Source organism: Lactuca saligna, chromosome 1 (genome assembly GCF_052625555.1).
Source record: "Lactuca saligna cultivar CGN05327 chromosome 1, ASM5262555v1, whole genome shotgun sequence".
Taxonomy (NCBI): domain Eukaryota; kingdom Viridiplantae; phylum Streptophyta; class Magnoliopsida; order Asterales; family Asteraceae; genus Lactuca; species Lactuca saligna.
In genome coordinates, this window is record NC_136417.1 from 68,470,177 (window position 1) to 68,487,273 (window position 17,097).

At 40.1% G+C, this 17,097-nt stretch overlaps 1 protein-coding gene across 1 annotated transcript; it reads right to left on the reverse strand.

The window, feature by feature from the left end:
* Nucleotides 1-15,017: 15,017 nt before the first annotated feature.
* LOC144999199 (cell number regulator 7-like) lies at nt 15,018-16,749 on the reverse strand. The gene is made up of 4 exons (XM_078958695.1): nt 16,539-16,749; nt 16,379-16,450; nt 16,094-16,303; nt 15,018-15,419 (listed from the first exon to the last, which is right to left on the reverse strand). Exons 1-4 carry the CDS (start codon nt 16,612-16,614, stop codon nt 15,364-15,366), a joined length of 414 nt encoding a protein of 137 aa, XP_078814821.1. The 5' UTR covers nt 16,615-16,749; the 3' UTR covers nt 15,018-15,363.
* Between the last annotated feature and the right edge of the window lie 348 nt (nt 16,750-17,097).

Genomic DNA, 17,097 nt, shown 5'->3' on the forward strand with positions numbered 1-17,097 from the left:
GTTCCTTGAGAGTTTGAGACTTTGGTGGGTGTTTTTGAAGGTTTTGAAGGAGGAAAGAAGTAGATCCAGAAGAAGGAAAGCCATCCAAGCAACTATTGTGTTCTTCCAGCAGTTCCCTTGAGGTATAACCCGTTTTCCCCATGATTTTATGCTTAAAACTTCATTTGGGTCTTTCTTGGTCAAATCCCCAAGCTTGTATGTGCATTATATGTCGTAATAAGATGTTTGGCCTCTGGATCTAGGCAAGATTGAGCTCCAGGAGCTCAGATCTGTTAGCTTTATGGCCCCATGTTGCTTGTTAGCCCTAGATCTACCCTTTTAAGGCATTTTGTGCCCTAAAATCCATATTGGTGAATATCCACACGTAAAGTTGGAAACTTTACGTGTGATTTGTGTCCTAGAAGTCCAGATCTATGAATGGCATGGACTGAGATCGAGTAAATCGGTGTATTTGGTGGATGCATGGCGGCGACTCGGTGAGTCGTATAGGTGACTCGACGAGTCTGGTCGCGAGTCACCGAATTGGTCCCTTTATGATGTATCGAGTTGAACCATGAGTCACAGGGGGTGACTCAGTGAGTTGGGAGCTGAACTCACCCATGTTAGGACTCAGCGAGTCAATACCCTGACTCGGCGAGTCCAAGGCAATCTTCATAGATCAAGAACAGACTCGGCGAGTTGTTCATACAACTCGGTGAGTCCTAGCATAAGTGTTCTTCGGATGAAGATGAACTCGACGAGTTGTTCATACAACTCGGCGAGTAGGATGAAGGAGTTGAATGTCAGTTTAGAAGATGAACTCGTCGAGTCATAGCCTAACTCGACGAGTAGAATCAGGGACCCATGACAATTGTCTGGACAGGGACTCGGCGAGTTGGAGATCCACTCGGCGAGTCGGGTCAACTAAAAGTTGACTCCGATTTGACTTAGGGCTAGACCAGGGGTAAAATGGTCTTTTTACCCAAAAGGACAGTTAGCAGTGTATGATTAAGTATATTGTGGGAATTACAGCCGGGGAGTTTCCGGAGCAGCAGCAGCAGTAGTAGGTGATCAATTCCCACACAGACCAGCAGCTATTTCGAGGTGAGTTTCCTTCCAGTAGTAACGGGTCTAAGGCACCAAGGCCGGCCCATATAGACGAGACGTTAGTATTAGAGTGTGGGCTGATCCCGTATCTCTTAGTTGAGTTGATTATGATATATGCCAGTATGATAGAGTTGTCTATACTTGTTGTCTGTGTGATACTTGTATGATATGAGTTGGCGGATGAGTGTGGACAAGGCCCGTATCTCTCCGAGAGTGGAGTGTGGGCTAGGCCCGTATCTTCACGAGTGTGGGCATGGCCCGTATCTCCCAGAAAGCGAAGTGTGGGCGGGGCCCGTATCTTCACGAGTGTGGGCGTGGCCCGTATCTCCTAATTGAATGTTGTTTGTTATATGCTTGCATGGTATGAGGTATTATGGGGGAACTCACTAAGCTTTGTGCTTACGGTTTCAGTTTTGGTTTCAGGTACCTCCTCAGCTAGGGGAAAGGAGCCGGCGCGGTAGCAGCATGTCACACACACACTCTCCGGTTTCCGCATTTACGAGCTTTTATGGGATTGATACTCTGATATTCTGATTAGTTGTATGTTTTGGGTTTCAGACATGGTTCAGTTTATATTATGGTTGATCAAACGATGTTTTAGTTATTAATATTTTCTAAAGTAACGTTTTTAAACAAAAAATTTTGGATGTGAAAATTGGGTCGTTACAAGTTGGTATCAGAGCCCTGGTTTGAGGGATTCGGACACGTCTTCGGGAGTGTCTGAACTCAAATCGAGGGATCGAAAGATTTTCTAAAAGAAAATGTTTTCTAAAATTTAGAAAAGATTCTTGAGAAAGAACGAAGTGTGTGATGTGCGCGACCGGCCGAGCTCAAGTAAGTATTCACCGTAGTACCCATACAAGTTTATGTTATGTTTATCAGCTTTCGTAGAACCGCATGCTAGAATAGGACTAAGGATCTAGGAGTGATGCCTTATGTGCCTACTATTTGTGTTCCAGTTGTATGAGAAAGTGCATGCTAGTTACTGAGTAGACAGTAAGTAGGATAGCCTGATTAGGTTATGCCTGGTAGTATGAGCTTAGCACTATATGCCAGATCAGTTCCTGAAAGTGGATAGAGTTAATTGAGATTGTTACCCTTGTCTGAATGCTGCTTGCTTCGTGCTTCGTGGGACTCTGAATAATGGGAGTTAGCCATTAGGCGAATGCGCCACGTCACATGTAATAAGGATTGGATAATCTTAGAGTGCCGAATTTGATCCTACTGCGCAGCTCTTGTTTGAGTCCAACCGTTGTAGGGACGAGTCTGGTACTCGAAGGATTATCTGAGCCTCGTCACATGTGATGGTATTCGGGTAATGGCCAATTGGCATTATAATGAGGCCTGCAGCAGCTGAGGACTGGTTAGAGTAGAATTAGAGATCTCCCTAGGGCAAGCCTAGGATGAGTATAGCTGTGATCAGCAGTAGTGAAGGGGATCTGGTGGAGTCGAGGCATTCCTTGGAGAAGGTACGGATAGATGTGGAAGGTAGTATGGGCCCGTACTACTGAAAGCAGAGGATCCGTACCCGAACCAAGGAAGGCCATGATAAGACCAGGGAACCTGTAAGTAGTTGTGATCCCTCAGAAAGTAGCAGTATCACTAATGATTATTGTGATGTATTGCAGAATGGTGGTACTTCGATCGAGACCGACAGATGGCGGTTCAGGAGAGGGGTCAGGTCCGGGATCAGGCTCCGAGCCAATTGATGAGAGGCTACGTGAGTTCATCACGTCAGAGATCACCAGGGGCATCCTTGAGTCGACCCCCATTCTCTTTGGGTCGATCAAGGAAGGGATCGTGGAGTTGATGGAGGATCGCCTACGGGCATTCATGAGTGATATAGCCTCTAGCCAGTCAGGATCTCGCACACTGTCCTTCAAGGACTTCAGGGGCAGTGGTGCGCCGGATTTCCATGGGGTGAAGGACCCCATTGTCGCCAGGCAATGGATTGCAGATATCGAGTCTGCCCAGTTGACTAGCTTCTGCCCCGAGGGGTTGAAGGTAAGATAGGCAGCAGGGTGTTTACGAGACCGAGCCCGGGATTGGTGGGAGTCAGTGGGTGACTCGTTGGGAGCCTCAGCTATCAAGGCAATGACCTGGTCGGACTTTGTGACCAGGTTCAGGGCAGAGTTTGCGCCGGCGGTCGAGCTTCAGCAGCTGGCCAGGGAGTTTCTAGACATGAGGCAGACGACGGAGACTGTGGCGGAGATCACCGCCAAGTTCCGGGAGAGGGATTTATTGGTACCCCAGTATGCTGGTGACGAGGACATGAGGAGGACTCGTTACCATGATATGCTACGAGCTGACATCCGGGAGCATGTTAGCTTTTCGGCTTGCCCTACCCTGGACTCCATGATTGTCAGGGCTAGGGAGAGGGAGATAGATTTGGAGCACATCCGGAAACGGAAACTAGAGGACGGTCAGGCAGGAGGGGCTTCGGGGAAGAAGCCCAAGGGATCAGATGGTAGGCCGAAAGGCCAGTCAGGACCGAGCCGCTGCGGGAAATGCGGCAGGACGCACGTGGGGGCATGTAGGATGGGATCAGGAGGCTGCTACAAGTGCGGCAAGACAGGGCACTTTAGCAGGGATTGTACTACTCCAGTTTCAGCTATTCAGACATCAGAGTTGCTGTGTTTTCACTGCAACCATAGGGGCCACAAGAAGGCCAATTGCCCCCAGTTGACAGTTGCAGCGCCGGTGAAGGCGCCAGCTCCAGCGACCCTGCGGATCACGGATGGTCGGCAGGGCAAGGCAGAGGCTCCAGTGGTGAGGAGCCGGACATTTCAGTTGACTGCCGAGGAGGCACGCGCCGCACCCGATGTGGTGACGGGTATGATTCTTTCCCTCTATCTTTTTTTTTATGATGTTATGTTATTGATATGTGCTCTATATGTATATGTATGCATTAGGATCGTTCCATGTGAACGGGCTCCCAGTTCAAGTGTTATTTGATTCAGGTGCATCCCGATCATTCGTTTCCCTTACACTTAGCAAGAAGTTTCATGAGTCATCGGGCAAGTTAGATTGCCCTTTGGAAGTGGAGATCGCTGACGATCGATCGGTGCAAGCATCGATGATATTTCGAGATTGCGTGCTGCGTTTGTTTGAGGAGCGCTATTTGGTAGATTTGGTTCCCATTCCGTTGCGTGGGAACAAGGTAATTATAGGCATGGATTGGCTGAGCCCTAATGGGGCGGTGATAGATTGCACGTAGCAGCTAGTACGGGTCAGAACCCTAAGCGGGGGAGAGCTAGTGATTCATGGAGAGAGGCCTCAGTGTGGACACACTGTATGTTCAGCTGCGAGGGCTAGGCGCTACCTTCAGCAGGGATGCACAAGATATGTCGCATATGTGATGGATACCCGGGAGGCGGGTAAGGCGACAGTGAGCGAGGTTCCGGTGGTCTGAGACTTTGCAGATGTTTTCCCAGAGGAGCTTCCTGGGATACCTCCGGAGCGACAGGTGGAGTTCAGGATTGACCTTGTCCCTGGCACGGCTCCGATAGCCAAGGCGCCGTATCGGTTGGCCCCTCCCAAGATGCAGGAGTTGTCTACGCAGCTGCAGGAGCTGCTAGACAAGGGATTTATTCGTCAGAGCAGTTCACCCTGGGGAGCCCCGATTCTGTTTGTAAAGAAGAAGGACGGGTCGCATCGGATGTGTATAGATTATCGGGAGCTAAACAAGGTAACGGTGAAAAACCGTTACCCGCTTCCGAGGATTGATGACCTATTTGACCAGCTTCAGGGGGCATCTTGGTTCTCCAAGATTGATTTGCGTTCGGGTTATCATCAGATGAGGGTCAGGGAGGAGGATATGCAGAAGACCGTGTTTCAGACGCGCTATGGTCATTATGAGTTCGTGGTGATGCCGTTTGGGCTCACCAATGCTCCTGCCGTGTTCATGGACCTCATGAACCGCGTATGCAGACCGATGCTGGATCGGTCTGTGATAGTCTTTATCGATGATATCTTGGTTTATTCCAAGACTCGGGAGGAACACGAGGAGCGTCTGAGAGAGGTATTGGAGACCTTGAGGAGGGAGAGCTTGTATGCCAAGTTCTCCAAGTGTGAGTTTTGGTTGCGCGAGGTGCAATTTCTTGGACACCTCATCAACCAGAACGGGATTCTGGTTGATCCGGCCAAGGTCGAGGCCGTGATGGGATGGGAGGTCCCGAAGTCTCCATCTGAGATTTGGAGTTTCTTGGGATTGGCGGGCTACTATCGGATATTTATCCAGGATTTTTCCAATATAGTCGTACCCCTGACATGGCTGACGAAGAAAGTCGTGGTCTTTCGGTGGGGACCCGAGCAGCAGGCTGCATTTGAGACGCTGAGACGGAGATTGTGTGAGGCGCCGATCTTAGCCCTGCCAGAGGGCGTAGAGGATTTTGTGGTCTATTGTGATGCGTCCGTTTCTGGGTTGGGCGCAGTGCTGATGCAGAGGGGGCATGTCATTGCCTACGCTTCGAGGCATCTCAAGCCTCACGAGGCGAACTACCCGACGCATGATTTGGAGTTAGGGGCGGTGGTCTTTGCTCTCAAGATTTGGCGACATTACCTCTACGGGGTTCGGTGTACCATCTACACGGACCACAAGAGTTTGAGGTACCTCATGGACCAGCCAAATCTGAACATGAGGCAGCGTCGGTGGTTGGATGTGGTGAAGGATTATGATTGCGAGATCCTTTACCACCCGGGGAAGGCCAATGTGGTGGCCGATGCGCTTAGCCGCAAGGCGGCGCTGATCAGGGACGTCTGCTTGAGGATGACCGTGGTGACTCCCCTGTTGGAGCAGATTCGGGAGGCTCAACAGGAGGCTATCAAGGAGGAGCATCGGAAGAGCGAGCGTGTGGTGGGTCAGGTTTCCTCATTTGATTATGATGGCCGAGGACTTTTGACACTACACCGTAGGGTGTGGGTGCCGTATCATGGAGGTGTGCGCCGGATTTTGATGGAGGAGGCGCACAAGTCCCGATTCTCTATTCATCCCGAGGCGACGAAGATGTATAGGGATCTTCATCCGGATTACTGGTGGCCCTACATGAAGCGGGATGTGGCATGGTACGTCGAGCGGTGTTTGACTTGCAGGAAGGTCAAGGCCGAACATCAGAGACCACATGGCAAGATGCAGCCGTTGGATATTCCACTGTGGAAATGGGAAGATATCACGATGGATTTTATCACGAAGCTTCCCAGGATCGCACGTGGAGTGGATTCGATTTGGGTCATCGTGGATAGATTGACCAAGAGTGCTCACTTTATTCCGATTCAGGAGAGCATATCGGCCGAAAAATTGGCCGACATCTATATCAGGGAGATTGTGGCACGACATGGGGTGCCAGTATCGGTGATCTCGGACAGGGATGTGCGTTTTACTTCCAGATTTTGGAAGAAATTCCATGACGAGTTGGGCACTCGTCTGCATTTTAGCACCGCCTTTCACCCGCAGACGGATGGCCAGAGCGAGCGGACCATCCAGACCCTGGAGGATATGTTGCGGGCGTGCGTGCTAGACTTCGGTGGCAGCTGGGATACCTATCTTCCCCTGGCCGAGTTCTCCTACAACAACAGCTATCACGCGAGTATCGACTGACCTCCCTTCGAGATGCTGTACGGACGGAGGTGTAGGACCCCGATATGCTGGGGTGAAGTTGGCCAGAGGGTCATGGGGAGCACCGAAGTGGTGCTCAAGACGACCGAGAGGATCCAGCAGGTCCAGAGCAGGCTTCAGACTGCTCAGAATCGACAGAAAAGTTATGCCTACAAGCGTCGATCCGATTTGGAGTTCCAAGTCGGGGATATGGTTCTCCTGAAGGTGTCGCCTTGGAAAGGCGTCATTCGATTCAGGAAGCGGGGCAAGTTGGGCCCGCGATTCATCGGATCGTTCAAGGCACCAAGGCCGGACCGTATAGACGAGACGTTAGTATTAGAGTGTGGGCTGAGCCCATATCTCTTAGTTGAGTTGATTATGATATATGCCAGTATGATAGAGTTGTCTATACTTGTTGTCTGTGTGATACTTGTATGATATGAGTTGGCGGATGAGTGTGGGCAAGGCCCGTATCTCTCCGAGAGTGGAGTGTGGGCTAGGCCCGTATCTCCCAGATAGCGAAGTGTGGGCAGGGCTCATATCTTCACGAGTGTGGGCATGGCCCGTATCTCCCAGAAAGTGAAGTGTGGGCGGGGCCCGTATCTTCACGAGTGTAGGCGTGGCCCGTATCTCCTAATTGAATGTTGTTTGTTATATGCTTGCATGGTATGAGGTATTATGGGGGAACTCACTAAGCTTTGTGCTTACGGTTTCAGTTTTGGTTTCAGGTACCTCCTCAGCTAGGGGAAAGGAGCCGGCGCGGTAGCAGCATGTCACACACACACACTCTCCGGTTTTCGCATTTACGAGCTTTTCTGGGATTGATACTCTGATATTCTGATTAGTTGTATGTTTTAGGTTTCAGACATGGTTCAGTTTATATTATGGTTGATCAAACGATGTTTTAGTTATTAATATTTTCTAAAGTAACGTTTTTAAACAAAAAATTTTGGATGTGAAAATTGGGTCGTTACAATTACCCAACGGTTAACGGTTCCAAAAAACTAAGAACCAGAACCGGAACCACATAAAACGCTTCCAAAATGTTGGGAACCGGAACTGGAATCGCCTATTCCGGTTCCAGAACCAGCGGTTCCATGACAATTTCGGTTCCTAAAACAAGTACCATGTTCCAATGTTCACCCCTATTTATAAGGGAAAAAACACACACCCTTCAGTTGTGTCATTCCGCCAAAGCTCCTAAATACTTCAAGTCTCACTATGAGACATATGTAGTATTTTAGGAGTATGTTACTTAGTTTGATGTTTCCAAAATATATATATATATATATATATATATATATATATATATATATATATTAGAATTACTTTTTATTAGCTAATTGCATTATGTTAAAATTAACCATTATAGTAATATTGTAACTACCAGGTCACCCATTGCATAAATTGGGTAGATTTTCCGAAACATAATCTTCTAATAATAAATATTTTTGAAGTACAATATCGTAATAAGAAAAAATGAAAGTACAATGTTATAATGAAAATAAAAAACTTTAAAGGTAAATTTTCATTACATTCACTTAACTTTTTTTTAAACATGCCTAACGATTACAATGTTCTTTGATTATATTTTTTCTTCTCTATTTCACATTTTTATAAGATTTTGTGCATTTATATAAGTTCATATATACATTTTATATTTACAGGGAGTTAGTTTGGACTATTCTTCTAGAACCATAACGATAAATAATATAAATAAAGCATTGCTTTTGTTTCATCTTTTATGCATGATGTTTTGTCCCACAATATTTTAAACTTACATATGAGGAAATAGTTGATGAAAATTAAAGTTATTTGTTACAATCTACCAAATTTAGTATCCTACTGTCAATGTTTAAGCATTCTACATCATCTCACTTTGACTAATTTGAAAAAAAATAATATAATGATTACATGATCTACTTTTATTTTACTTCATTTTAAAGCATCGTACTTTCATATTCAACCAATTACAACATCGTACTTCTGTTTTAATTGTTTTTAAAGTACTACACTTTGGAAATCTACCAATTACAACATCCTCCTTTCATCGTTATACATAAATAAGTGAAATAGTTCATTGATGCATAACGATCACCTCTGTCCGCCACAAAGCGTTGGATACACCCTGGTTATTTATTAACCACTAAAACGACACCCTTATTTAGGTTATCTAATATGACCAAAATTAAAATCCTAAACTATCTAAAACTTAGATGTAAAAAGGACAAAAACCACAAAATTAGTTTATCAGGTGTTCTTATAAACTTGTTGAAAGCAAGGAAGTCGGTAATTTGCCATGATTCCACCATTAAGAATTAAGCGAAAACCCCAACATCAACCATCACTTATAGGATGCAAGTAGAAGATTTGATTTGACTTTTTGTTTAAGGACAAATGATTTTGACATTTTTGAAATGGTCTTGACTTGCTTTTGAGTCTTAGAGTTCCAATTGTTTTACATTGCATCTTATGGTGATATTCTCAGTGACCCTTCACCAAACATGAGTTTATAAAGGCAAAAAGTTGTATGATCTTGAAAGGCCCGTGTCTCTTTTGGCTCTTACAGTGTTTTTTAAACATAAACAATAATAATGTTCATTATATATGTCGGTCCAGATAGTACAATAAACACAACCTAATGGACATTAATAGTCAAACTGAATAATTTTTTATATTAAAAATCTTCTGATTGCAAGAAGAATAATCTAAGACACGCATCTACCCTAATAAATGAAAAATGTTATTATCACTGGTCATTCTCTCATTTAATTGGTCACATGTCATTTTATCATAATTTTGAAATATATTTATTTTCCACTTTTCAATTACTTCATTATTCATTTACACTATATCATTAATTTAGTTTCCATAAATTAAACATATTATAATAACTATTAATTTGAAATTTGAAATTTGAAATTTCAATTTCAATTTCAAATAAATTTACACTTTAAACATTTGTATTTAACATTTTATTATAATAATTCGTTTAGTAAACGTGTCTAACAATTAAACACATAATTTTAATTAATTTATTTTTTGCATGTTTTTTTTCATAATTTTGACATATTTTATATTTCAAATTCAAATAAATTTCTCTTTTAATCGTTCATATTAACATTATGTTTTAATTAACCCGTATAATATACGGGTTTCACAACTATTCATATTACAAAAAAGCACTTGGAATTATAAATTGAAAGCTCATACAAAACTTCCAAAAAAAAAATAACACACAAAAGAAGAGTGTACTTCTTAATTTTAGCAAGTATTATCCTTATATTTGTATTTAATTAAAGACAAAATTGCAAGAATGGTCCCTGTGGTATGTTCAAAATTGCTACTTTGGGCCAAACAGGTTTGCACTAGCACCAATAGTCCAAAGGTTTTCATTTTGATGCTATTTTGGTCCAAATCAGTTTAAAAAATCTAAAAATGACGGATTTGACCTTTTTCCATTTTTTTTTGATTTTCTTTTTGTTATTTAATTATTTTCTAACTAAAAAATTAAAATATAAAATAAAATCTCTTCTCTCTCTCTCTCTCTCTCTCTTTCTTTCTTTCTTTCATTCTTTCTTTCTTTCTTTCTCTCTCTCTCTCTCTCTCTCTCTAAAACCCCAAATGGGTAAAACTCTAAGCTCCGATCTCTCTTGCCTTTTTCTCTCGGTCGACATGTTTGGTGATACGCTGAACAGGGCCATGATGTAAACAGAAGAGAACGATGAACATGGTTCTCTTGAATCTGATTGTTACTTGAAGGTGGTACCAAATTCGAAGAACAAGGGTGTGGAGACGGTGATGGAGGTGGTTGCACGATTAAAACAAGAATAGGTTTGTTGAATCGATTAGAAATTTGAACCCTAGATAATGAAGGTTTAGACCATCGATCTGATGCTTGGAGATTAACAAGGAGGAGAGTGATGAACACCATCACTGCTTCCTGCGATTGATTTATCCCAAATGATGGCGGTGGTGGTGTTAGATTTAGGGTTTTGGTAGCATCTCCGGTGATGGGGTGGAAGGTGATTTTGATGAACACCGACGTCTTTTCCGACAGTCTCTATTTGGGGTGATTATGTGGTTTGGTGTCGTATTTGGCGATTTTGGAAGGTATTATCATCAAGTTTAGTGTCGTCTGATGCAGATGGTAATCCTAATGTGTGGATGTTTCTATGGGTTTTCTGGTGAAGAAAGAAAGGATTTGCAGGTGGTTTTTTTGGTGGTACCAAAGAGATGTCGTGAGGCCGAAATCTGTAGGTGTGGGTGTGTTTGGTGTTCGATGGCAATGGTGGTTGTGGTTGTCGATGAAAATATTGTTGGTGCAGTCGATGGCAGTAGTGGTGGACTTAGATATATTAGTTTTCTATGGAGCTAGATGTGAAGAAACACTAGAGTAGATAAAGCTGGTGATTAGACGAAGAAGACGATCAAGCCGGAAAAGACGACGAAGTCGGTGGATGTAACCCAGATCGACGAAGACAAAGTCAGTGGAGCTGGAAATGCCAAAACCCTAATTCTTCAAATCTCGATAGGTGGCGGTGTTGTGATTCGACGAAGAAGACGATCAAGCTGGAGAAGACGAAGGAGGGCTTTAGTTTCGATGGTTTCCGACGTAACTGTAGATCGAGAGAGATATAATCTTGTATGTTAGGTGGTTTCCAAGAGAGAGAGAGAGATTTTATTTTATTTTATTTTTTAATTTTTTTAGTTAAAAAATAATTAGATAACAAAAAGAAAATCAAGAAACAAATGGAAAATGACAAATCTATCATTTTTAGATTTTTTAAACTGATTTGGACCAAAACAGCAGCAAAATGAAAACCTTTGGACTATTGATGTTAGTTCAAACATGTTTGGCCAAAAGTAGCAATTTTGAACATACCACAGGGACCATTCTTGCAATTTTGTCTTAATTAAACTTCAACATGCTTTATCTTCATTGGCTTCAATAGTCGACACACCACGTTGAAATTGTCTTCATGGAAAGGTCTTCTAAATCTAAACTAACATATCAACCAAGCTCATAACTAATTAACCACAAACTAATAACAAATCAACTTTAAGGTGCTGTTTGTTTTCTCTGAGGCAAAATGTCTGCAGTCTGCGGACCACATCTGTAGACCTCTGCAGTAGAAGAGGTGGACCAAACTTCTGCAGTCTGAAAAAAGAAGACTGTTTGTTTTTTTAACATCTGCGGGCTATTAAAATAAACTGAAATCTAAATAAACTGATTTTTTAAAACTTCAAAGCGAATTTTTTATATATTTTTACGACTTTATTATAAATATATAACGAATCTAGATCAACTTTTATGTATTATTATATAAAAAATAAAAATAAAAATGGTATTAATTCATATACATATTTGATAAAAACCAACAACTTTGATTGCAAAGTTATAACTAAACATTATAATTAGTGATCAAAGAATTTGATACATAAATAGATGGAAATATGATTTTTTTTTTTCATATTTATATAAACAACTTCAACGAATATTATTATAATAAATTTTTATTTATAAATTTGTTAAAAATATCATGTTTGTATCGTCAAATGTTTTTTTTTTAAGTTTTGTAATTTTTTTTTCATATTGTTTATCATTAATAAAGTTGGAAAAAATATAAATTAAAAAAAAACTTTAAAAAAATAAAGATATATATGTTTTTTTAAGCTAGAAGATGTCTGAAGATGTTAGAAGACTCTGGTCCACATCTGCGCCAAGAAGAGGGCGCGCAGATATTTTTAGGTCTGCAGTTTTCAAAAAAACAAACAGTTTGCGAAGACTAATGTCTGCGCGTGGTCTGCGCGGCGCAGACAAAAGACGTCTCGCAGATCTGCAGACAAAAAACAAACACTACCTAACTAACATAGAGTAAATTATAGAAATACTCTTTCGTCTCTAATACAAAACAAATATAATTAATGAGATTTTGGTATTTCTGATAAATTTTTCCCTAAATAAACACAAGCTTAATGGCTTCTTTGACCCTTTTTAGTTAGAAATATTATGAACAGTTCATTTTCTTCTCTTTTTCCTTTTTCTACCTTCTCTTTTTCTTATTTTGCATTCACTCATTCGTTCACTATATTCTGTATACATCTACATATTTCACCCCTTAATTTTGAAAAATGACATTTTCTTTCCTATACTTTTTAAAATGTAGCTTTTACCCATTTGAAGTTTTAAAATGTTACTTTCTCCCTCTATTTTTCATCCTCTACTTTTTAAAATATCGTTATTACCCCTGAACTTTGATTTTTTTTTAAATATGACTTTAACCCCTCCATTTTTTAAACTTTGGTGATTACCCCTTATACAGTTACCACCCTTCTACTATATAAAATGTCACTTTAAAGCCCTTTGCAAATTTCGTTAATTTATAAAAGAAACTAATTTAATATGTGTTTATTTTGGTCAGCATTTCGATGTAAATTAGATATTATGTCTATTATTTTTTTTTAAATTACTTGTTTTTTTTATGTACGTATCAATATAAATTTTAATTTGTCTATGTAATTTTTTTACGTTTTGGTGCTTCGAATTTGTCTACGTTTTGATGTAAATATTTGTTCACATTTTCGTGCTTACTTTTAAGCATTTTGCTTGACATGACATTGTTCCGTGACTTTTGTGCTTTAGCAGCCTATGCCCTCCTAGGTTTTTATGCATGGTTTTGGTCCCTGATTTTAGTGGTTTGGCAACTTAAGTCCACTAAAGTTCCTATTTTGCTACTGAAAATTTTCATTTTCTTAAGAGTTGTTGTCAGTGTAGCCTAACAATGTTTCGTATATTGGTTTAAATGGTTCCTCATAATTTTATTTATTTATTTATTTATTTATTTATTGCATTCTAAGGGTACGAATTCATTTTTTTAAGGTTTAAAATGTCATTTTGAAAAAATTGAAGGGATCATCCAGTGAACCCTTCCCAGTCAGCAGGCTTAATATGCAAAGTCAATTATTAAACTCCCACCTCAATTGTCACGTTACAAGACTAACAATAACCCTAAATTCAATAGTGATCACCATGAAATCAATGAAGACTCCGTCTACTTCTCGTTTAAGAGAAAATCAATAATCACTTATGAATTGCATCACAAGAAATCGGAGGTTCAAATTAGAAAAGATAGTAGCAGTGTCTCTTCTAATTTCAATCAACATTCTTCTGGTTCTTCATGACTCGGATTTTTTCCAGTCTTCAATCAAGGATTTGTGTTGAAGTTGCTGAATGGCATCCCTTAGCTCTCTCTGGAAATGATCATAGTGTAGGGTAGTAAGTACAGGCTTTTAAGCATACATATTCAAGGTCGGAGGGCATTAGAATGGCACCGAGGTAAGGTTGAGCTTGTATAACGAAGGTGAGACCTGGACCCATCCGTTGTCTGACCTCGGAAAACTCTCCTTGCAACTCCGCCTCCCCAAAATTGGTGGTCATTGCCTTCATCCCCTTTGATTGGTCTATCTTCGGTTATATCTAGACGTTTTCCTCTGATTTCTAAGTAATTATCATCCACCACAGGTTTACCGGTGATTTCTGTACGGGAGACATTTTTATGTCCGAGTTTTTTGTTGTAGTTGTTTCTGGTGCCGGTGTGTCGTCGCCTCTTGGTGGTGCAGATACTGAAGGCGGTTTTCCTATTGGAATTGTTCCTTATGTTGGATCGTAATGGAAACATCCAAGACGATTGCGAAGAACATCATCCATGGAAGGAAGAAAATGAGAATGAGGAAAATTTCAAGTCAAAGTGAGGAAATCGGAGGAGGGTTGGCGACACTTTCATCATCCATCTTTCAATACCCACAATTCTATTTGCTGTTACATTCACACCTCCCACACCGGAGTTGCTTACCTACGTCACCATGGGGATCATGTTCGTGTTCTATATGCTTATACCTACGGCATTTCCGCCATGCTCGGTTGTCGTATTGGAGAATATTTAAGTAAGCCGCAAGCAACAACCTCCTCCATTCCTTTAATAGGAAGGTAGAAGCCACGTAGCAAAGGAATCTCCTTTCTGTTTGATTCAAAATTTTAAAAGGAAGATAAAGATTATTGTAAACATAATGGGCTCCTCTTATTAATTTCAGAGACGACCCTAGTCATAAAAATGGAAGAAATACAAAAGTTCCTCCCCGGTTTGAGCGGGATCACAAGTTGGGTAATGAAAATGTATTCTCAATTCTTTGATTTTGTTTCAGAAAGAATACTGATGTAGAAATGGAAGATCTTAACAAAAGCAATGTGGGTTTAAGCTTGAATTTAAATGAAGATGAAGAAGATGGAGACGGCGATAGTGATGATGAACAAGACAAACTAAAAGAGGGACCGGCAAATTTATTAACAATTCTTTCATTAACAATTTTACATGGCAACAATGAGCCGACTCACTACTGAGTCATTGTTGACTCACCTGCTTAGTTGGCAATTGACAAGACAGTGTAACCTTCAAAAATGGGTAAACGTACAAAATTAACAGATAAAACGCAGGTTCGTACCCTTCAAAGGAAAAAAAAAATCACGAGGAACCAATTAAACCAATATATGAAACATTGTTGGGCTACAGTGAAAATAACCATTTTTTTTAAATCATTATTGTCGTCGTAACGCGTAGGTAAAATTATAGTTAATAACATAACGGTAAACGTAACTCCTCCCCAGAATCACAATGAGTCCAAACTCATCTTTCCATCGGAGGTGGCATCCTTGGTGCAACGTTTGGTGGTCCTACCCAACCTATTACACAAAGACAACCATGTTTAGCCAAATAAATCATAATTTGTAGTGAAATGGGAAATTCAATAAAACAAGAGTAAAATATACTTCTATTGTCTCAAATTAATAGTCTATGTTTTCTTTTTTTTGTTTGTCTCAAAATAATAGTTTACTTCGAAAAATAAATATCATTTGATCAAAATATCATTTATTATTAGTTAAACTACCATTGAATTAAATGCAACTACCATGAAATTAATGCAATAAAAGAATACAATTATCATTTCATTTAATAAAATTAATAATAATTAATGTTTCATTGTATGTTTTTTTTATCTATCTACAATAATTTTGGGATGGATAGAATATTATTTTGTTGTTTTTAATAATTAAATAATAATAACCAGATAATCAATTGTTAAAGTGTTTTAAAAAACATAATAATCTAATCTAAATGACTAATAAACAAATAACAAAAAAAAATCATTTGTATGCATTATTAAAGTATTTAAATTTGTAGATTATCGATAAACTTTCATAACTTTGTCTATCAAACTTCCAACAACTAATTCTTTTTTCCTAATAAAATAATTTACATTAAGAAAGTTTGATTAAAAATCTTGAAAGTAAGGTAAGAACAATGAATAAATAAATGATTTTAGTTTCTTTAACATAATCAAATTCGTCAAACCAACCTTTGGATGGATCAAGCCCTCTGTTCTTGAGCTCGGTATGTTCTTGACAAAGAGCACAAACATCACAACAGCAGTGAACACAACAATCATTACAAGGATCAGAAGGTAAACCATATTTGGATCGCAGTTTTTCTCTAAACATGCACGCATACAGCCAATGGCACTGAACAATCATCAAGACGCCATAGATGAAACCTTGAGCCACACAAGCTGCATGTATACCCATCAGTCAGCAAATCAGATCAAGGTTCAACATGCATGGGAGACATCAGTTAGTTTACTTACAACTTTGACCCTCGTCAACCACCTCTGCGATCTGACCAAAGGTGATGCATGGGAGACAGCATGTTATGAAACCTGCAAATTAAACCATTTTATCCATCGTAAAACTAAAGTATATATGGTGTACACGTATAGAAAGAGGGGTTGGTGGTGGTGACTTTACATGTCGCCGGATTGCTGCCACAATCACAGAGACCAGTGGACCATTTTGATTTAGCGGAGGGATTGTTGATGTTCATTAATGCTGATCGATATTGATAAATAATTAGATTGATCAGAAACAGGTGGATTACTAGAGGTGTTATATGGTTAACGATTGAATTGGCCGTACATCGGCCGGCTGGCAATGATGGATAAAGACGAATATGCTTGTATGGTTCCTAGAAATCGTCAAGTGGACTTTAAGTTTATTTTGTTTTATCGAACATTACAGCTTAAAAAGTTCGATAAGCTACTGATGTAGCTTATTGACCATCTCCCCCTACGCCTGTGTAAACTTTTATGAATGTACATTTATATATTTTATGAAAAAAAATATAGTCTAAATCTGATCAAAATGACAAGAAAAAAACTAGAAATTATAATGTGTCAATGTAACTTTAAACTTAATAATCACTAAGATTCTAAACTGAAACTAATATTATATTTTTAAATTTTTAAATTTACAATAACTATTTAATTTGATGCTAATTAAGAATAAGAGTAAACGGTGTGGGCACGTT